At 39.2% G+C, this 18,415-nt stretch overlaps 1 protein-coding gene and 1 non-coding gene across 5 annotated transcripts in view; one reads left to right on the top strand and one right to left on the bottom strand.

Annotated features, from left to right (window-relative positions):
• The window catches only part of PTPN11 (protein tyrosine phosphatase non-receptor type 11), a 64,599-nt gene that overhangs the window by 28,548 nt on the left and 17,636 nt on the right, over positions 1-18,415 (bottom strand). For 2 of the 4 annotated variants that reach the window (XM_061141808.1, XM_061141810.1), the window contains exons 2-6: positions 18,132-18,254; positions 12,974-13,168; positions 11,066-11,258; positions 8,261-8,377; positions 7,487-7,600 (exon numbers count right to left, since the gene is read on the bottom strand). In XM_061141808.1, the coding sequence (XP_060997791.1) occupies positions 7,487-7,600; positions 8,261-8,377; positions 11,066-11,258; positions 12,974-13,168; positions 18,132-18,254 (742 nt within the window). The remainder of the gene's footprint in view (positions 1-7,486; positions 7,601-8,260; positions 8,378-11,065; positions 11,259-12,973; positions 13,169-18,131; positions 18,255-18,415) is intronic. The other 2 variants (XM_061141809.1, XM_061141812.1) reach the window with 1 other exon arrangement.
• LOC133058082 (U6 spliceosomal RNA) lies at positions 13,708-13,814 on the top strand. The gene has a single exon (XR_009693206.1). It is a non-coding gene; the product is annotated as a U6 spliceosomal RNA (small nuclear RNA).

Here is an 18,415-nt window from a genome sequence, read left to right as displayed (position 1 = left end):
GAAGACCAAACACAGCCCCCCAAAAAAGAAAGAAGGCAAGCCACTGGTGTCTTCTGAAAGTGTTACTTTAATGTACCAGGGACTGTCACATTCCAAGGTTAAGGAAGAAAGGGGCTAAGAAGAAATGGAGGCCACAACACAGGCCCCCTGGATGGAGAAGACAGAAGGACAACCACAGGTGTAGAAAGCACCAAGGATGTTCAAAAGCAAAGGGGAAGGTTAAGCAGAGATGTGGAAGTACCTTAGGTTCTTCAATTCTCTGTAAAGACATCAGGCAGCTCCAGCAAATGAAAACATTCCTAAAGAGAAAAACCTGACACTGAAGAGGCGCAGAACAAAAGCAGGAGGGGAGGGAGGTTGAAAGAGAAAGAGTTCAAAAGAAACAAAGGAATTTCTCCAGAATGAAGCTTGTGGAATAGACCTCCTTAGCCACTGTGATGCTCTGCCGGCAGAAAGGTAGCAGCTGCGAGCTCGGGCCTGGATGGAAAACCCTGATGACAGCTTCAAGGCTGCCATCCTGGGGCATTTTTAAGCACGAGGCTGGAGCCCTGGTTGGGGGCTGTTGTTCAACGTGGGTTTGCTTAGTCACCCAGCGGAAGATTTTCGCTAGAGATCACCAGCAAGAATCATTATTCGAAGCACAGCTTTGAGGTGCAGTTAAAAGTCTTGTCTCCATAAAAACCTAACCACCTCCAAGGAGAATTTATAGCTCCCCTGAGCGGATGTAATCACTTTAAAGAAATCAAACCGGACTGTGGGTTTGAAGATAGGCACGAGCTCCTTCTGGAGACACGCTGGCTGGCAGAGTTGCTGGCAGAATCCAGGACATCTGTGTGGCTGTCAGCGAACTGCCTGCAATGCCCATGCAAACGGAGAAGAGCTTCAGACCACAACAGGGAAGAGAGGTTTGTGTAAAATGGAAGGAGGATGGGCCTTGAAAAAAATCCAAAATACTGAAGAAAACAAGCTTTAAAGTGCTTTGGAAAACAGAACCCCAGTGAATAAGGTGTTGTGCTGGGTTTATCTGTGTGTATCTTTTTTTTTTTTAATCAGAAAGTTCATAACTGAAATCTTTCTGAAATTCATTACTGCAATCCTGAATGACATCGTTTTAAACAAGTGTGGAGAGGGGTTGCAGGGACTACAATGTGGATTCGCCAAGCCTCAAACAGGGACCCCAAAAGAAAAGTGCATGAGAATAAAGAGGGACATGTTAAAGCAAAGCCTGGAACATTCCTCCATACTTTTTAAGCATCAGAGAGCTGCTCCCTATTGAATATAAGCAAAGGGTCTGAAGCCAATACAAGTCTCTCTTGCTACTGAAAACAGCTCCCACTTGACACAACGCAGAAACAAACGCTGCGCCTACTGTCTGCCAGGTGCTCTGCTGGATTCTGGGGCCACAGTGAGCAAACCAGAGAGGACCGTCTGTCCGTGCTGGGCCCACAGACTCACCTGGGCTATTTTCTTAGATAATATGCACACAGTAGACATAGAACAGCAGGGCTGAAGTGTATCTATTTGTTCACCAACAGTTTCATTTGAACAAAACCATAACGCATAATGGGCTTCCCAGGTGGTGCTAGTGGTAAAGAACCCACCTACCAATGCAGGACTCATGCTTTTGAGCTGTTGTGTTGGAGAAGACTCCAGAGTCCTTTGGACTGCAAGGAGATCCAACCAGTCCATCCTAAAGGAAATCATTCCTGAATATTCATCGTAAGGACTGATGCTGAAGCTGAAACTCCAATACTTTGGCCATCTGATGCGAAGAACTGACTCATTGGAAAAGACCCTGATGCTGGGAAAGATTGAAGGCGGGAGGAGAACAGGGGCAACAGAGGATGAGATGGTTGGATGGCACCACTGACTCGATGGAGATGAGTTTGAACAAGCTCCAGGAGTTGGTGATGGACAGGGAAGCATGGCGTGCTGCGGTCCATGGGGTCACAAAGAGTCGGACATGACTGAGCAACTAAACTGAAGTGAACCAATGAAGGAGATGTGAGAGATGCAGGTTTGATCCCTGGGTCAGGAAGATCCTCTGGAGGAGGAAATGGCAACCCACTCCAGTATTCTTGCCTGGAGAATCCCAAGGACAGAGGAGCCTGTTGGGCTACAGTCCATGAGGTCACAAAGAGTCGGACACGACTGAAGCAACGTAGCACGCTCGCTCTCACACATGATGCACAAGGGGTAAATTCACTTTTCAGGTCACCTGCACATCACAGGGATAAAACTGCAGGACCATAACCTGCCTGTTCATTTATTTAATGTCAGTCTCATTTCACCAAACCTAGAAATATTGTTCACCTCTTTGCAGTCATGAAAAGAGATATGCAAAAGATACAAGATGTTTACAGAAAAGGGCAATCTCATTTTACCACAGTTAAAAAAAAAGGTAGGGGAGAAAGAAAAAAAGATGGAGAATCTACAGGGACAAAAATCAAAGCTTGGGTTTCAACATTTTGATCACACCACATGACCTAGAAGAAAACCATCAATCTGAACTTATTTCAGGAACAAAGGAGGAAAGAACCAAAGAGTTTCAGAAAAGACTTTGTATATTTTAAGATGCGTCAAAATTGGAAGTAATTTGTAAGTGTCTTCTGGGGAGAAATAGCTGAAAGAACACGCAGAGTTTTACAGAAAATCAGAAGCCTGGCAAACAGACAAACAAAATGTACCTATCAGGGCTAAATTCTCAATGGCACTGCAATTGAGAGCTCTGGTTGACTTTGAAGACCACACAGCACACAGTAAGAAGGAAGTGATCCCAAATTTATCACCATCTGGGAAAAAACTAAGGTACAACCACTAAAATAATAATGCCTTGCTGGTGGATCAAGCTTTACCTTCAGAGGACTTAGATTTTAATGAGTCTCTACTTCCACAGACCTAAATTCTTCTATAATGGTTCGCTCTGTTCCCAGCCTTATCCCCCTGGCCCCAACTTTAAAGGGCAATTTTTTTTAAAAATTGACAGGATTTAAGAAGCAGGTACATAAGAGATCTAGAAAGCAGGCCACCAGCTGTTTGGATCTAGCTTCAGCTTAGATGAAACGATAATGCCCTGACTGAGTGCCTGACAAGTCATCACCCCAGCCTGACCTCTGAAGAGGATATAGGAGAGTTCAGACATGATCTTGTTTCTCTCCCATTTCCCCCGAAAGACAACTCAGTTCTCCCTCATTTTGTTGTTAATAATGTATAAAAGATGAACTGAATTTGAGATGTCACGGAGTAAAACCATCAGGTGAGCATTTAGAGTCAATCTTCTTTCCATGATCAGAAAAGTCAGGTTAGGTACTTTCCTTCTAAGTTCTCACCCTGACCCTACCAATGGGATCATGAAAAACTCCCTACTGCCACAAGCGGCAGGAAGGACTTAGTTTCTTTAAGCATTGCCTAAGTGAACTTAACAAATCCACCACTGCACCAGATACCCAATTGGCTGCTATAATTTTTAAAAAGTTCATAATCACTTTATAGTTTCCCTGGTGGCTCAGTGGTAAGAATGCAACTGCCAATATAGGAGACACAAGAGACACAGGTTTGACCCCTGAGTCAGGAAGACCCCCCTGGAGAAAGAAATGGCAACCCACTCCAGTATTCTTACCTGGAAAATCCCACAGACAGAGGAGCCTGGTGGGGTACAGTCCATGGGGTTGAAAAGAGTCAGACACGACTGAGAGACTAAGCAGGCACACGCGGTCAAATTTCATAGGAAAAGTGGTTGATGCAAATGACTGCCCCAGTTATTTTATTTTATTATTATTTTTTTAATCCCCACCCCCCCTGCCCCAGTTATTTTAAAGTGTAACATAAAAATGTGTCCAGATTACAAAATAATTCACTATTTACTTCTTATAATTACTTCTCATATTTACCAAAAAGGTTTGATATTTTTAAATTTTAATCAAAAACAGTACTTTTCAGACTTTAAATATGCTAACAAAAATCAGGCAGGATAGATAATAAAGATTTAAGATGAGTAGGGAGTTTCCTGGGGGACTATGCTTAGGTTTCAGTGCTTTCACTGCTGTGGCCCAGTTCAATCCCTGATCAGGGAACTGAGATTTAGCAAGCCATGTGGCACGGCCAAAAAAGAACAAAGATGAGTAACAACCATCACTTTTTTGTTGTTGTTAACACAGAATACAAAAAAAAAAAAAAGTTAATATAAACAATAATCCGCGAAAATAGAGAAACAAGCATGCACAAGGCTATCCATTGTATCTTCTTTCATTTGGAAACTATCCACAGGCTTATCAATAAGCTGAATAAACTATGGCACCCCCCCCCCAATGGAGCATTATGCAATAAAAATGAATGAAGACTGTAGACACTACTGTGGGGTGGAACTCCAATGTAACAAAAAGACAAAGCTGGAAAAAACAAGTGTGTAAAATGATGCTACTATTTATCCGTGAAAGGACAGGTTATGAAATTACAGATACATATTTGCTTATGCTTTTTGAAAGGCAATGATAAGCTACAATTTTTTTTAAAGGGCTATAAATATAAGGAGGAAAAGTTGAGAATAGAAGGTAGACTTCTTTGAATGTATTTTTTTATATCTGACTTTAGAATCAAAGGTAATATTTTATATAATTACAAATAAAATTTTAGAGAGAAAAATTTCCAAAATTCAAATATAAAATGAAACAACCTAACTGTATATCCAGTTAGAAAATAACCATATAGAGAAGAACTATTACAAATGAATTGACTCTCTTTCTCTGAAGGAACTACCCTAAGGATTAAAAAATAAAAACTAGGAAAACAAACTGTTTTCAGTAATCATATTATTGCAGGTAGTGGAAGTCTTATAATTCTGAGACCTAAATTTGAATTGGAAGTTTCATCTGGACTCGTAAGTTATTTCAAGAAAATAACTTTTTCTAGCTCCACCCATTGAGAAGGCAATAACCAACCTTATAGCAATAAGCACTTCTGGCTCCTGGACTATAGTCTCTAAATACCACTTCCCAAGAAAGGAAGGAAGAGAAGGAAGGGAAAGAAGGAAGCAAAGAGAGAAGCTAACTCACTCCTCGGAGAAATGACTGATTCCAGTTCTGACATGGGAAATGTATTACCTGTAACAACTTATTAAACCAGAAAGTAAGGCATCTATCAAAAACTACTAGAGTTGTACAGGAAGGAGTAGAAGCCACTTGCAGAAGCTCCCAGTGGCCAAAGCTAAAACAATTTGAGCAACAGAAATGATAATGAATGCTGTAAACAGACGCACACTGAATGTGTTACAAATTCATGAGTAGGGCTCCCCTGGTAGTCCAGCGGTTAAGAATCCGCTTTGCGATGCAGTGGACACCAGTTTAATCCCTGGTCTGGGAGGATCTCACATGCTGCGGAGCAATTAGGCCCATATGCCCAGAACTACTAAGCCCCCAGCCTGTGAGCCACAACTACTGAAGTCCGTGCACCTAGAGCCCGTCTCCACTGCAAGAGAAGCCTGTGCACCACAACTAGAGAGTAGCCTCTGCTTGTCACAACTAGAGAAAGACCATGCACAGCAGTGTAAGACCCCAGCACAGACATAAAGAAATAAATTTAAAAAATTAAAATGTAAGGTACCAATGCAAAAATAAAGTAAAAATAAAGAAGTACAAAACGTTTTTAAAAATCCATGAGCACATATTGATAAAAAAGATTTTTTTGGAGAAAGCTATTTTGAAAACTACTTAGTAAAAAGCAAAAGAATCAAACATTTATCTTGTCTTTGGTGACAAGCGCCTCCTGACACACCAACATATATGCAGTCCTGCCGAAGAAAAACTGGACCTGACAAAGTTCTAGATAGACCAACCTACAAAAAATACAGGGGACTTCCCTGGCGGTCAGGTGGTTAAGACTCCATGCTCCCAATGCAGGGTACATGGGTTGGATCCCTGGTTGGGAAACGAAGATCCCACATGCCACGCAGCACAGCCAAGAAAGAAAGAAGCGGGGATGGGGGTGCTAGCCTGTTCTTAGAGCCTCCCACATGAGAACATCAAGAGACTTAGGATTTTAAAACAGAGATCCAGGGGGAACTTATTTGAAAAATGATCCAACAACAACAACAAGAGACAACTAGTACAATGAGAACAATGACTACTATTTGATGAATCTTCATTATAAGTGGAGTGGAGTGTAAAAAGACTGGCCAGATAACAATAATTGTTAATGTTGGGTGACAGGTATATACTGCTACAATCAGATGATTCTCTCTGCATTTGTATATATTTGAAATTTTACATAATAAAAAGTTTTTTTAAAAAATAGGTTTTTCATTCAAACTCTGATGTAAGATTTCTGAAATTTCTGTACTTATCCATCTCTCAACTCAAAGCTCCTTAAAGACAAAACCCTGTCCATCTTGTTCACCAGGGTGTCCTTGGTGACTAACCCAGTGCTGCTATAAAGGAATAAACACGAGGTCAAGTTCCTCGTCAAGTCAGGAACACTGAGCAAAGACCATCACTGTTGTATTCTGTACCCACCCTCAGTGCTGCAATTCAATCAATATTCATGGTACAGAAAGTTGGACAATTTACTTAGCCTCTCTGAGCCTGAAGGCTCCTCCCTCATCTGTAAAATGGAAATAATATCTCGCCAAGGTGATCTGACATATGGTGGTTAAAAGGACTCCATGTGGCCATTTACTCGTTCATTCATTCCACAAATATTCATGAATCCTAAAGTCCTACAAAAAGTATGGAATGATCATTCCCATAAACAGAATAGCAATAATATAATAACAAATATTAGCTAAATGTAAATACTCATTCAACAAACATTTATGGAGCTTCTGCTGGTTACTAGGCATGCTGTTTAAAGGTAACTATGAAGGTAGATAAAGCACACACACATACAAAATTGTCTTTAAGGACGTTTTCTGTCAAAGGGATGACAAGGGCGAGAACAAGGTTACAATGGTGACATATTTCACTGCAACAGGAACACAGCCCACTCCCACTGTGGACATCCTCCTACCCAAGCTGGTTTCAGAGAAGAAATCAGTTAATCTCTGAAAAGGTACAATCTTCCAGATTATACCTTATAAAAAGTATAAGCTCCCAGATTAAAGCCACCTTGAGCTAACTGTCTTTTACTTATTTGCTGCAGTAAAGCTATATATTCTTCCTAAAGATCCCAGCCAATGCTGGAAATCTTCCGAAGAATTAGGTACTTTTGTGTTTCTTGGATTTTGCCAGTGGTCCAGACCAAAAGAGCCAAATCCATGAGCCAAATGGCTCATTCATTTAATATTAACTGCCAACTCCTTTCTCCCAGAACATAACGCCAACTCTTTTGAAAAAGCCCCCTCAGCAACTTGCTCCATGTCAATCAACGACCAAATTAAGAAGAGCTGCAGATCCAAGTGAGTCTTTGAGATCCAATCCCAAGCACAAGACTAACTTCCCTTCCATTAAGAATAGGATTTAATAAATCATGCAAAAAATTTTTTTTCATAACTTACCTCAAATTCTTCCCAAAAGCCTTGTTTGACTTTATCTGTGGTCTCAGCTAATTTGCTTAGTTCTCGAACCCGACTTTCTATTTCAGCAGCATTGATACGAGTTGTGTTGAGGGGCTAATCAAATTCAGCAGTCAGTGCAAAATGAAGAAAAGTATTGCAGAAAAAGGTGTCAATGCAAAAAAAAAAAAAAAAAGACTTCTATGTTGGCATTCATAAAAGCAAGGACAGGAAGTTCACAGTATTCACAATAGAAGTTTTCAAATAGAGTTTCACTTTCCTTTCTGTTCAGTCAGGAAATACCTCTTTCTTGAATCTCCACATACTTTACTCTGCTGGTATAAATTTGAACCTATTTTTCTTTATAAGTAGACCACATGTTAGAGATGATGTCATTTGCCACTAAGTAATGAGTGAGTTTTAAAATAGCAATAACTCCCAAGTGAAAAGCAATGATCACCTAAAGATAACCAAAGCTGGATTTACAATGAAAACTTTATCAAAACTTTGCTTTTTAAAACTCCATAAGGCCTTTTGAATTATATATGGAGACAGTCATGAAAATGATGTAATGTCTAGAATTCGTTTACAAATACTAAGGAAGAAGGTAGTGAGTGGACTAATAAATGAAACGAGACTTGATGAGTTGATATAATTGAAGCTGGGTGATGGGTACGTGGAGGTTTATGACACTATTCTACTTCCATCTGGAATATTTTATGTTAGGACTTCTTTAATTGTATAAGGAGGTGGAGTTTAGCTTTCCAATATGCTTACCTGCTTGAGTTGTAGTACTGTGCCCAATGTTTCTACCATAGGATTCTTCTTGTAATGCTCCACGAGGTCTGTCAAAGAGTCAAACCGTTCTCCTCCACCAACATCATATTTCAGTTCCTTTCATGACAAAAAAAAAAAAATTACACTCATGACCTTTATGTTAAATGACTGCTTTTCCCAACTCAAGTACAGAAACTAACTCTCCCCCGACTTCTTGGTAGCCTTGAAAATCAATAGCTTCATAACCGTAGTAGCTGGGAAAACAAAGCAGCTTAGCACAACTGGAGTAGACAAGATGAAACTGGAACGCTGTCCAGACCAAGCCCCAGAGAATTATCACTATTTGATCTGTTTAGCAGCTCCCTGTTTTCAGAGCTTGTCTTTGAACCTGACTTAGAGCCTATTCAGCCCTGCCTTCAGGGGATCTCCCCAAAACAATCAGCAGCAACTGTTTAATATCACAGCTGCCTAAGGCAGCAATACCAGTCAGTGCTTTATAAGAGACTGAGCAAAAACTTAAAAGGAAAATCCAGGCAACTTCCATAGCAGGCTCTGAAAACCTCCAACATACTCTTGAGAATCCAGAAGGACATGTGCATGTGCAGGGCTATGTGAAGTTCAGGAAAGATCCAAAAAGGCTCTAATCTTTATTTCTGGCTGATTCTGAGGTTGTGTGCAAGCAGGAAGTGAAGGCTAGGGCTGAGTTTTAAGTTTTACCAGAACACTAAAGGCAGACATGCCCCAACACACACACACACACACACACACACACACACACACAGCCATGCTGGCAAAGTCTGGGAGATTTAATGTTTCAAGGCATTTAAGGAAATCTCTGTCCAACCAGCAAGTGATCACTATGCAAAGCAAGCAGAGACATCACTGGCCACACATGACAAAGAACACAGGAAAGTCATAAACACACAACAGCAACAACTACAGGAACGATAAAAAGCAGCAACAAAAAACCCTGGGAAAGGAGGACATCAGATTTCCAGAGCTGCCACATTATACTGCTTTAACTGTCTAGTTTCCAGGAATTTCCTGGTAGTCCAGTGGTTAGGACTCCAAGTTTCCACTGCAGAGGGCCCAGATTCAATCCCTGGTTGGGGAACTTAGATCTCACAAGCCATATGGCATGGGGGAAATTTTTTTAATAAGTAAAATATTTCGCTGTCCACCTGAAACTATCACAACATTGTTAAATGGCTATACTCCAATACAAAATAAAAAGCTTTAAAAAATAAAATGTCTAGTTTCCAACAAAAACTCATGAGCCATGCAAAGAAACAGGAAAGTATGGAGCATGTTTTGGGAATGGGAGGTAAGCATTCAGTAGAAACTGTCCTTGATAAAGTCCAGACAAAACTTTAAACCAGCCAGTATAATAAAGGAAACTATACAAATTAAAGGAAAATATGAACATCATGTCTCATCAAATAGAGAATAGCACGAAAACTTGTACATAAATGTATTATTCACGATAGCCAAAAAGCCCATCAATTGTTTAATGGATAAACAAAATGTGGTATATACCCATACGACAGAAAGTTTGACAATAGAGAGTTTACTCATGCTACAATATGGATAAGTCTTGAGAAACATGCTAAGTAAAAGAAGTCTGTCACAAAAGGCCACATATTACGTGAGTCCATCTATATAAAATACCCCAAACAGGCAAATCCATTGAAATGAAGAGATTAGTGGTTGCCAAGAGTTGGGGGGAGGGGGAAAGATAGGGAGTGATTGGTAAAGAACACAGGGCTTCTTTTCGGAGTGATGAGAATATTCTGGAATTAGTGTTATTGGCTGCATAATTTGTGAATATAGTTAAAAAAAAAAAAAAAAAAACCTACCAAACCGTCCACCCTAAAAAGAGTGAATTTCATGGTGTGTGAATTATATATCAATAAAGCTGTTTTTTTTTTAATCTTATTAAAAAACTGAAGCAATAAGTGAATACACAGTTACTATTTAAGAAACTATGCTAATGTACATTATCATATGTGAAATAGATCGCCAGTCCATGTTCGATGCATGAGACAGGGTGTTCAGGGCTGGTGCACTGGGATGACCCTGAGGGATGGGATGGGGAGGGAGTTGGGAGGAAAGGTCAGGATGGGGAACACATGTACACCCATGGCTGATTCATGTGAATGTATGGCAAAAACCACCACAATATTGTAAAGTAATAAGCCTCCAATTAAAACTAAAAAAAAAAAAAAAAAAACTATGTCAAAACAAAGTTTGATGTAGTTGACCAAAAACCCAACCTGGTCTAGCCACCACATTAAAAACAAGAAATGGTGAGTTCAATTCTCCCAGCCTTAACTGATATGAAATCACATGTAGTCACAGGCTATACTATGCCAACCCAAGGGAGGAGCTGAGGCCACTGATTTAGAAATTCAGACGGAGTCAGATTCCAGCTACAACAATGTACAAGTAGATTGAGATACTGTGGGGCTGGGAATTCCCTGGCAGTCCAGTGGTTAGGACTCCACACTTTCACCGCCAAGGACCAGGGTTCAAGATTCTGCAAGCCAAGTGGTGCATTCACAAAAAAATCAAAAAAGATATCACAGGGCAGAAGGTGACTTGCTAAAGACACACAGGAAATAAGTAATATAATAAAGCCCTGAAGTGATGGAACAGTTATAATTAACAAGGTACTCAGTGTAGAAGCCCTCGCCTAAGTGAACAAAGAAAACCTGACTTTGGAAGAAATGGTGCTGGTCTTCTCCCAACAGAAAAACCACCCAAAGATGACATTTCAGAAGACTCATGGTTCAGCTGGGGCTTTACCTGACAACGGATCATGACGTGGGTCACTTTAGACTTGGCATCATTGCTCTCCCCTTTGTCATCTCCAGTTCGGACAGAGAGAACAAAATCTCCAGGGTGGCTCTGGCTCTCGCGCACAAGAAAGCTACCATGTTTTCCTTTTTCGGTTAATAATTTTTCTGCTTCTTTCCCAGAGAGGTGTCCATGAAACCACCTAATTTTTTTTTTTTAAATGACAATCAATTGAGTTCTGCAATGAGTTCACAACATCCTTTTATAAAACTACCATCCACAGTGATCTCTCAAAACAATTTAAAATAGACACATTCATCCAAGAGACTGATCCATCCCATTTAAGACTGAACCTGCACCCCCAGCATGCAGGAAAAATGATGAAGATGTTAGGAGTAACCATTAAATTCCTTAAATGAGCCCACAGGCATCTGAACACAAATATCCTCAATCTTTCTTAATTTCTTTTAAATCCCTCATCTTTTAAAAAGGCAGTCTGTCATTTCTCCACTGCCCAACCCTAAAATGACCAACTATTTAATCACAGTCATTTAAAGAAATTATAACAGAGTGTTATGGTAGTGACAGAGAATCATTTGAATGTTTGCCCTTGCTTTGGCATGCAAACACTCCATAAAAAAAGGATCTTTGTTAGAAATGAATTCAAACATTCCAAGCTTTTCCAGATTTTCAACTTATACTTCAAGAGCCTCCAAGTTTGCTGTCCACATATTTGGACTATCCGCTGGGTTATCATTTCAAATTTTAATGCACATGAGACCTGGAGTAGAGGCAAAGGATTGGGCTAACGATGTGAATTCTCATACCTTACAATCAGAGATACCAATACACTAAGTCAGAATGGGGCCCAGCAATCTGCATTTTTAACTAGCACATTAGAGTCCTAACGTAGGCAGTCTGAGGTCAGACTTTGAGAAAATACTGCTCTAAGTTACTACAGAAAATATCTTAACACAGTCATATTAATAATGTGGCTTTTCCCCTCAGGTTCTTGAGGAAACAAGCATGATCCGCATGTAGGCTAATCGCTCATCACTGAAGGTATGTTTATCAAGATATTCTTCATCCACTCTCAGCCAAAGACAGTAAAATTAAGAAATAAACTGGAGAGAGTTGGCTGACAGTCTTTTGCTTAATAATCTGGCTGGCCAACAAATGATCAGCATAAAATAACAATGGCATGAAGGTATAAAGAGGAGAAACCTATCTGAAGACAGAAAATATACAAACCTAAATAAGAGACCCTGATTTGGTACTGAGTCAGAAAGGAGACCAAGAATGCAGAAGAAAACCAATAAAATCAATACGATTAAGTCAAGCCCCAGCTTTCATCAGCCTAGTTCCAAAACAAGGGAAAGATCTCAGAAATAATAGAATTCCCTCTAAGCAAGGTCATTCCCACACATTCGTGGATATAACATCAAAGAGCTTATGAACAATCTGAACCCTCTGAGTTCTCTGCTTTCCCACTTCTGAGCTTAAACTGACATCTGTTGGTGGCATTGCTGAATAGCTGGTCAGGAGCTACTACAGGGAACTGCTACTGTTTTGGTGTCTCCATTAGCGTTTGTTTTCCTCTCCTAACTCTCAAAGTTCAGTAACATTCAAATTCAATAATCTTAAAATTATTGCACGTACCAAGTATAATCTATACAGGAACTGTCTGAGACTTCTATGAGTTCTAAGTAATGGTAAGACTGAAGTTTTTCCAAGAAAAGGCCACTCTGAGAGTAAACTTATCCTATCAGTGTTACGTTAGTAAAACTTTTAAGATTATGAGATTTTTAAGATTTTAAGATTAAGAAACAGATAGAAGCCAAACCCCCATGATGCATTCACATCACACCTATGACACGGGAGAGACGCAGGCTCCACAGTTATGTAAACAGAACTGACCTTTCAGAGGTAGGATCGGCACAGTTCAGAGGATATTTGAGCTCAATAACATCTCCATTCTTCTCTTTTAGTTGCCCATGATGTTCCATGTAATACTGGACCAATTCAGCCAGAGTGGCAAATTTCTCTCCTCCGTACAGGTCATAGTAATCACCAGTGTTCTGAATCTTGATGTGGGTGACAGCTCCATTTCTTCTAAAATAGTCCATTAGAAAGGTGGGGGAGGGGGAGACAAATAGAAAGCTATACTAGTAAATATGGATCTCACATTCATTATCAGATTTCACCTAACTGAAACAAACCCAAAGAAGGTACAAGTTTATGCTTTTTTTAAACAAAGGCACTGAGTGAAAAATAACCACACAGTCAACCATTTCAACACAAAGGGTTCTGTGTATGGTAAGGGGCGATCTTTTCTCAACACTAATTAATCCCGATGAGTATCATTAGAATTAAACATACATTTACCTTATAATTCAGTAAACCCACTCCTAAGTATTTTGCCCTCCAAAAATGAAACTTCATGGCTACCAAAAGATTGGTTCAAGAATATTCATTGCAGCCTCTTTGTGGTAGAAGAAAAGTGAAAAATCAAATATTTATCGCCAAAATGTACACAAATACTCATACAATGGAATATTATATAGGAATTTACAAAGAGAGACACAGAACCATTGATATACACAAACAACATAGGTGAATCTCTAAAACATTAGGTTATGACAAAGAAGCCAGTGCTCACTTTGGCAGCACATATACTAAAATTGGAATGGTACAGAGAAGATTAGCATGGCTCCTGCACAAAGATGACGTGCAAATTCGTGAAGCATTTCATAATTTAAAAAAAAAAGAGAGGGAGAAGTCAGACACAAAAGAAAATATACTGTATGACTTCATTTATATGCTGCTGTCAAATAAGCTAGTCAATGGGGATAGAAAAGAGAATATCGCTGACCTCTTAACGGGAGGAAGATTAGAAAGGAGCGCAAAGGGACTTTTGAGGGTGAAAGAAATATTCAAGATTTTGATTGTGGAGCACTGGTCGCATTAATAAGTATACTTGTCAAAACTCGCCTCACTATACACTTTAAGATATTATACAAAACTGTATCTTTAAAAATCATTTTAAAGACATATAACTGACAGAGTTTCCAAAATGAGATGGCTGATATGTCAACCCACTGAACTGATGTAACACACTGGCCAAGAGTTTCTAAAACTTGGTATTTTAGTTAGCCTAGACAGTCTGATGATTTTCCGTTTGGTTTTCCGAACTACTAAATATACCTCGTTACTCATAATCATCTTTGCAGATCCAAGAAGTCTGGCAATCCTAAAATGATAGCCACTAACCTATATTTATTTTTCAGTCTGACCCTACAGCATTATTGATGAGGCCTCTGTTAAATATAAACATTACTATCTTTATCCAAAGATAAAGGAAAATGGGAACAAAGTACAAAAAAAGTACCCTACAATGTTAATAACAATGATCTACTTCTAATTTGTGGTGACAATCTTTTCCGTGTAAAAAAGGCACTTCAAGTAAGTCTCTCCTCCAGCTCCACCTGATTATATTTTAGCACATGAGCTTTCCTATCTTTAACCTTAAGAACATAACACAAAAACAGATATTCCAGTTATGGACTAGATCAATATAAAGCAACGTAGGTGGATCTCAAAAACATGATATTAGGAATTCCCTGATGGTATAGTGGCTAAGACTTGGTGCTTTAACTCCTGGGGCCCAGGTTCAATACCTGGTCAGGGAACCAAGATCTGGCAAGGCATGCTGTGCAGCCAAAAAAAAAAAAATGTATATATACATAAATATACATGTGAGAGCATGAAAGAAGCACAATGTAGAATGATACACTTAGCATGCACCATTTATGAAAATTTCAGAATGTACACAAGTCATAGCATGTGTTATTCATGACACAGACCACAGACATATATATAATAATGTTTACATTTTATTATTTTTATGTTCCATTATTTACTATATGTACCCTTTTTTAAATGAACTAGAAACATACCAAACTCAGAAAGTAGTTATTTCTGGGAAAGAAAAGAACAGCAGAAAGTGTGGTGAAAAAGAGGAAATTCTGCTTTACTTTGTATTTTACTTTGAAGAAAAAAAATGACTGGCAATAAACACAACATGGATAACTGGACATAAATTTATGTATTTCTCTGTATTTTTTTTCCTCAAATTAAAACAGGGGATCTTCCTTGACTAATAGCATGGGCGCATAACAAAAAGTTTAGATCACCTGCAGAAAACTAGAACAATAAACATGTCATGCACACACATATACAAACATCTCAGTGTCTGTTATATCATATACACAAAAAACCATGTATATCATATACATTGAAAAATGAGTGCAAAACCAAAAATGAATACAGAAAGAAATGAATCTGACTTTGTAGTAAGTTCATAACTACACAGAAAATTAATTCCTGTAGCTTTTGAAAACAGTACTAACAGTACACCCTTATTGGGATATATTCTAAGAACAAAAAAGACTCCAGGGAAATCATGAACTTTAATTAGAAATGTTTGTAATTAGAAATGATAGTGGTACAGTCATTCTGAAGCTATTTCCCTATTATAGGATTGAGCAAATGAGGTCATACACTGATGCAGCTATAAAACAGGGTTCTCTCTCTAAGTGAAGGGAAATGCAAATATGGAATGAGAAGAGGTGAAGAAGCTGGTGTTGAATTGGAACTATCAAACTTGGTTTAATACATATTCATGTATTTATTGATATTGATATATTTAAAATTTGCTTTCAAATATATATTTACTCCCCAGTTCTGTCTACTACAAGGGCCTAGAAGCAGTAACACTCCAGGAGCACAAACACCAAAAGATAAGACAAGCAGATATTCTGTGCTTTCTGATGTGACATAATGGGATGGCTTCAAAAGCCACTATTGAAATGACAAGAGAAATCTGAACAGGGACTGTACGTTAGATAATATTGAATCAATGTTAAAATTTCTCATATATAATAATAATGATATTGTAATTATACAGGATGTCCTTGTTAATAGGACATGCACACTGAACTAACAAAATTTAGAGGTTAAAAATAAGCATCCTGACATTTGCAACTTATTTTCAAAAGGTTTGGCAGAAGCAGTATACACAAAGACACACTCATAAAAAGAAAGAGCAAACATAGTGAAATGTTATAATAACAGGTAAAGAGAATGTGGGTGTTCACTGTGTTCATCTTTTGACTTTCCGATAGACCTGCAACTGCTCAGAATAAAAAGCTGAGGAAAAACAAATTTAAAAAAAAAAGTCCTCACCAGTTCTGTAGTCCTGGCTCTGCTGCTTACTAGGTACGAGACCAGCTTTCTAACTTGACCTTTGAGCTTCAGCTTACTCACCTCAAAGCTGGAGATAGTGATATTTATTCTTAGGACTTAATAAAGTGGTATTTATTCTTAGGTTATTGGAGAGATTAAATAAAATGAAACACAGCAAGTGTTTAGCAAAATGGCCTGGAATGTGTCAAGTCCTCAGTAATGTTTGCTATCATCCTCCTCTTCCTCCTCCTCATTATTATTATTATAATCTCCATCCAAACTCTTGTAAGTCAAATGTCACACAACTGTAGGTTAGAGGTCTGTGCTAGGACAAGGCCCGAAAACTCACGAAGGCTTCTGCCCACTCCTGGTAGCAAAACAGAAGTAAAAGCTAATGACAACACAGGCTCCTTGAGAAACTAATACCCATCTAAAAGGGACTTCTCAAGTCCCAAAAGGGTCCTAGATAAACCCTCAGAGCACATTTTCCTTACTTTTTTATTTAAAAATGGTAGCAACAAAAGAAAATTCATAGAGCAGTTCGGATCTGGCTCCTGGAATGAGCTAGAGCAAGCAGAGTGAGTATATGAGAGAAAGTCAATTTCAAGAAAAACCTCTCCCATGTGGGCTCAAAGAGACATGCAACAGGATGGGTTGGCCACACTGTTCAAAACAATTTTAAACATAGTAAAGATAACTCAGTGTCCAACAATAAGGGATGGGATAAATTGTGGCATATTCACACCATTCAAGTATTATACAGCCATTAAAATAGATAATTAGATATATATGTCCCAGCACAGAATTAAAAAAAAAAAAAAAAATTTCAAGGAAGTCGCAGTATACATACGTTATAAAGCCAGGGATATGAATTCTAAAAACACACAAACCAACTTCATATCATTCACACATAGGACAAATGCAGTGAGTATAAAAACATGTTCAGGAAGGAGATATGCCAGCCTCCTGATGGTGGTTTCCTCTGAGGAAAGAGCGAGGGGAATGGGACTGGGCAGGGGAACAAACGGCCCCACAACTTCCCCAGTGATGCTTTATTTCTTGAAAAAGAAACGTGATCTCAAGAAACTCTTCTTTCTTTTTCTTTTTACTTGAAGTGTAGCTGATTCACAATGTTGTGTTAGTTTCAGATGTACAGCAAAGCGGCTCAGTCACGTACACATTTTTTTTTTCAGATTCTTTTCCCTTATAGAACATTACAAGATACTGGGTACAGTTCCCTGGGCTATACAGTGGGTCTTTGTTACCTACACTATATATAACATAGTGTGTATCTGTTAATCCCAGACCCCCACCACCACCACGTCCCCCTTTGGTAACCTTACTCTTGTTTTCTATGTCTGTGAGTCTATTTGAAGAAATACTTCAAGAGTTTTTGTTTTTTTTTCCCCCCATTCAGTAATCACCAGAAGAGAAAGGAAAAATGCAGGGAACCAGATTCAGGATGAGTGGAACCAGAACTGCACCTTGTTTGGGATTACATCGGGATCAAATCAGGCTCAATTTAAGAACTTCTTATGCTCTGCTCCAACTCATCCTTATGTGGTCCTTCAAGAGAGAAGAAAAGCCCACCTTTCAGGCCCCTTCTGCTGACTCCCTAATCCGCTCACTCTCAGGAGGCCATGTCCTGAAACCCCACAAGCAGGCCTGAATCACCCCTCATCAGGGGACCAGGGCACTGGCAAGGCCTCACTCACAGGGCTGCAGACAGGTCTTCAGACTCTAAATGAGGGTAGCAGGTTGTCCAAATGTGGTCTTAACATTTCCCACCTGGCAGGCACTCTCAGGATGTGCTCTTGTTCTTCCAACTTACCTAACGGAAAGTGTGAAGTCTCCAGGGTTGCTTTTACTGGGCCTCGCCAAAAAACTGCCGTCAACTCCTCTTGTCAACAGCAGGTTTTCTGCCTCCACGCCAGTGATATTTGGGTGAAACCATCTTGAGAGAGAGAGAAAAAGAGCAATGAAAAGCAAAGCACTGCTTTCCACACCACTGCAGCTAAAATGCCTATGAGAAGAGCAGCAAATAAAAACACCAACACAACCCTTTTCCCCAACTCTCTTTGATCACCACCTCCTCGTCTTCCCCACAGTAGGGAC

Source organism: Dama dama, chromosome 5, assembly GCF_033118175.1.
Source record: "Dama dama isolate Ldn47 chromosome 5, ASM3311817v1, whole genome shotgun sequence".
Lineage (NCBI taxonomy): Eukaryota > Metazoa > Chordata > Mammalia > Artiodactyla > Cervidae > Dama > Dama dama.
This window is presented reverse-complemented; position numbering and strand designations above follow the sequence as displayed.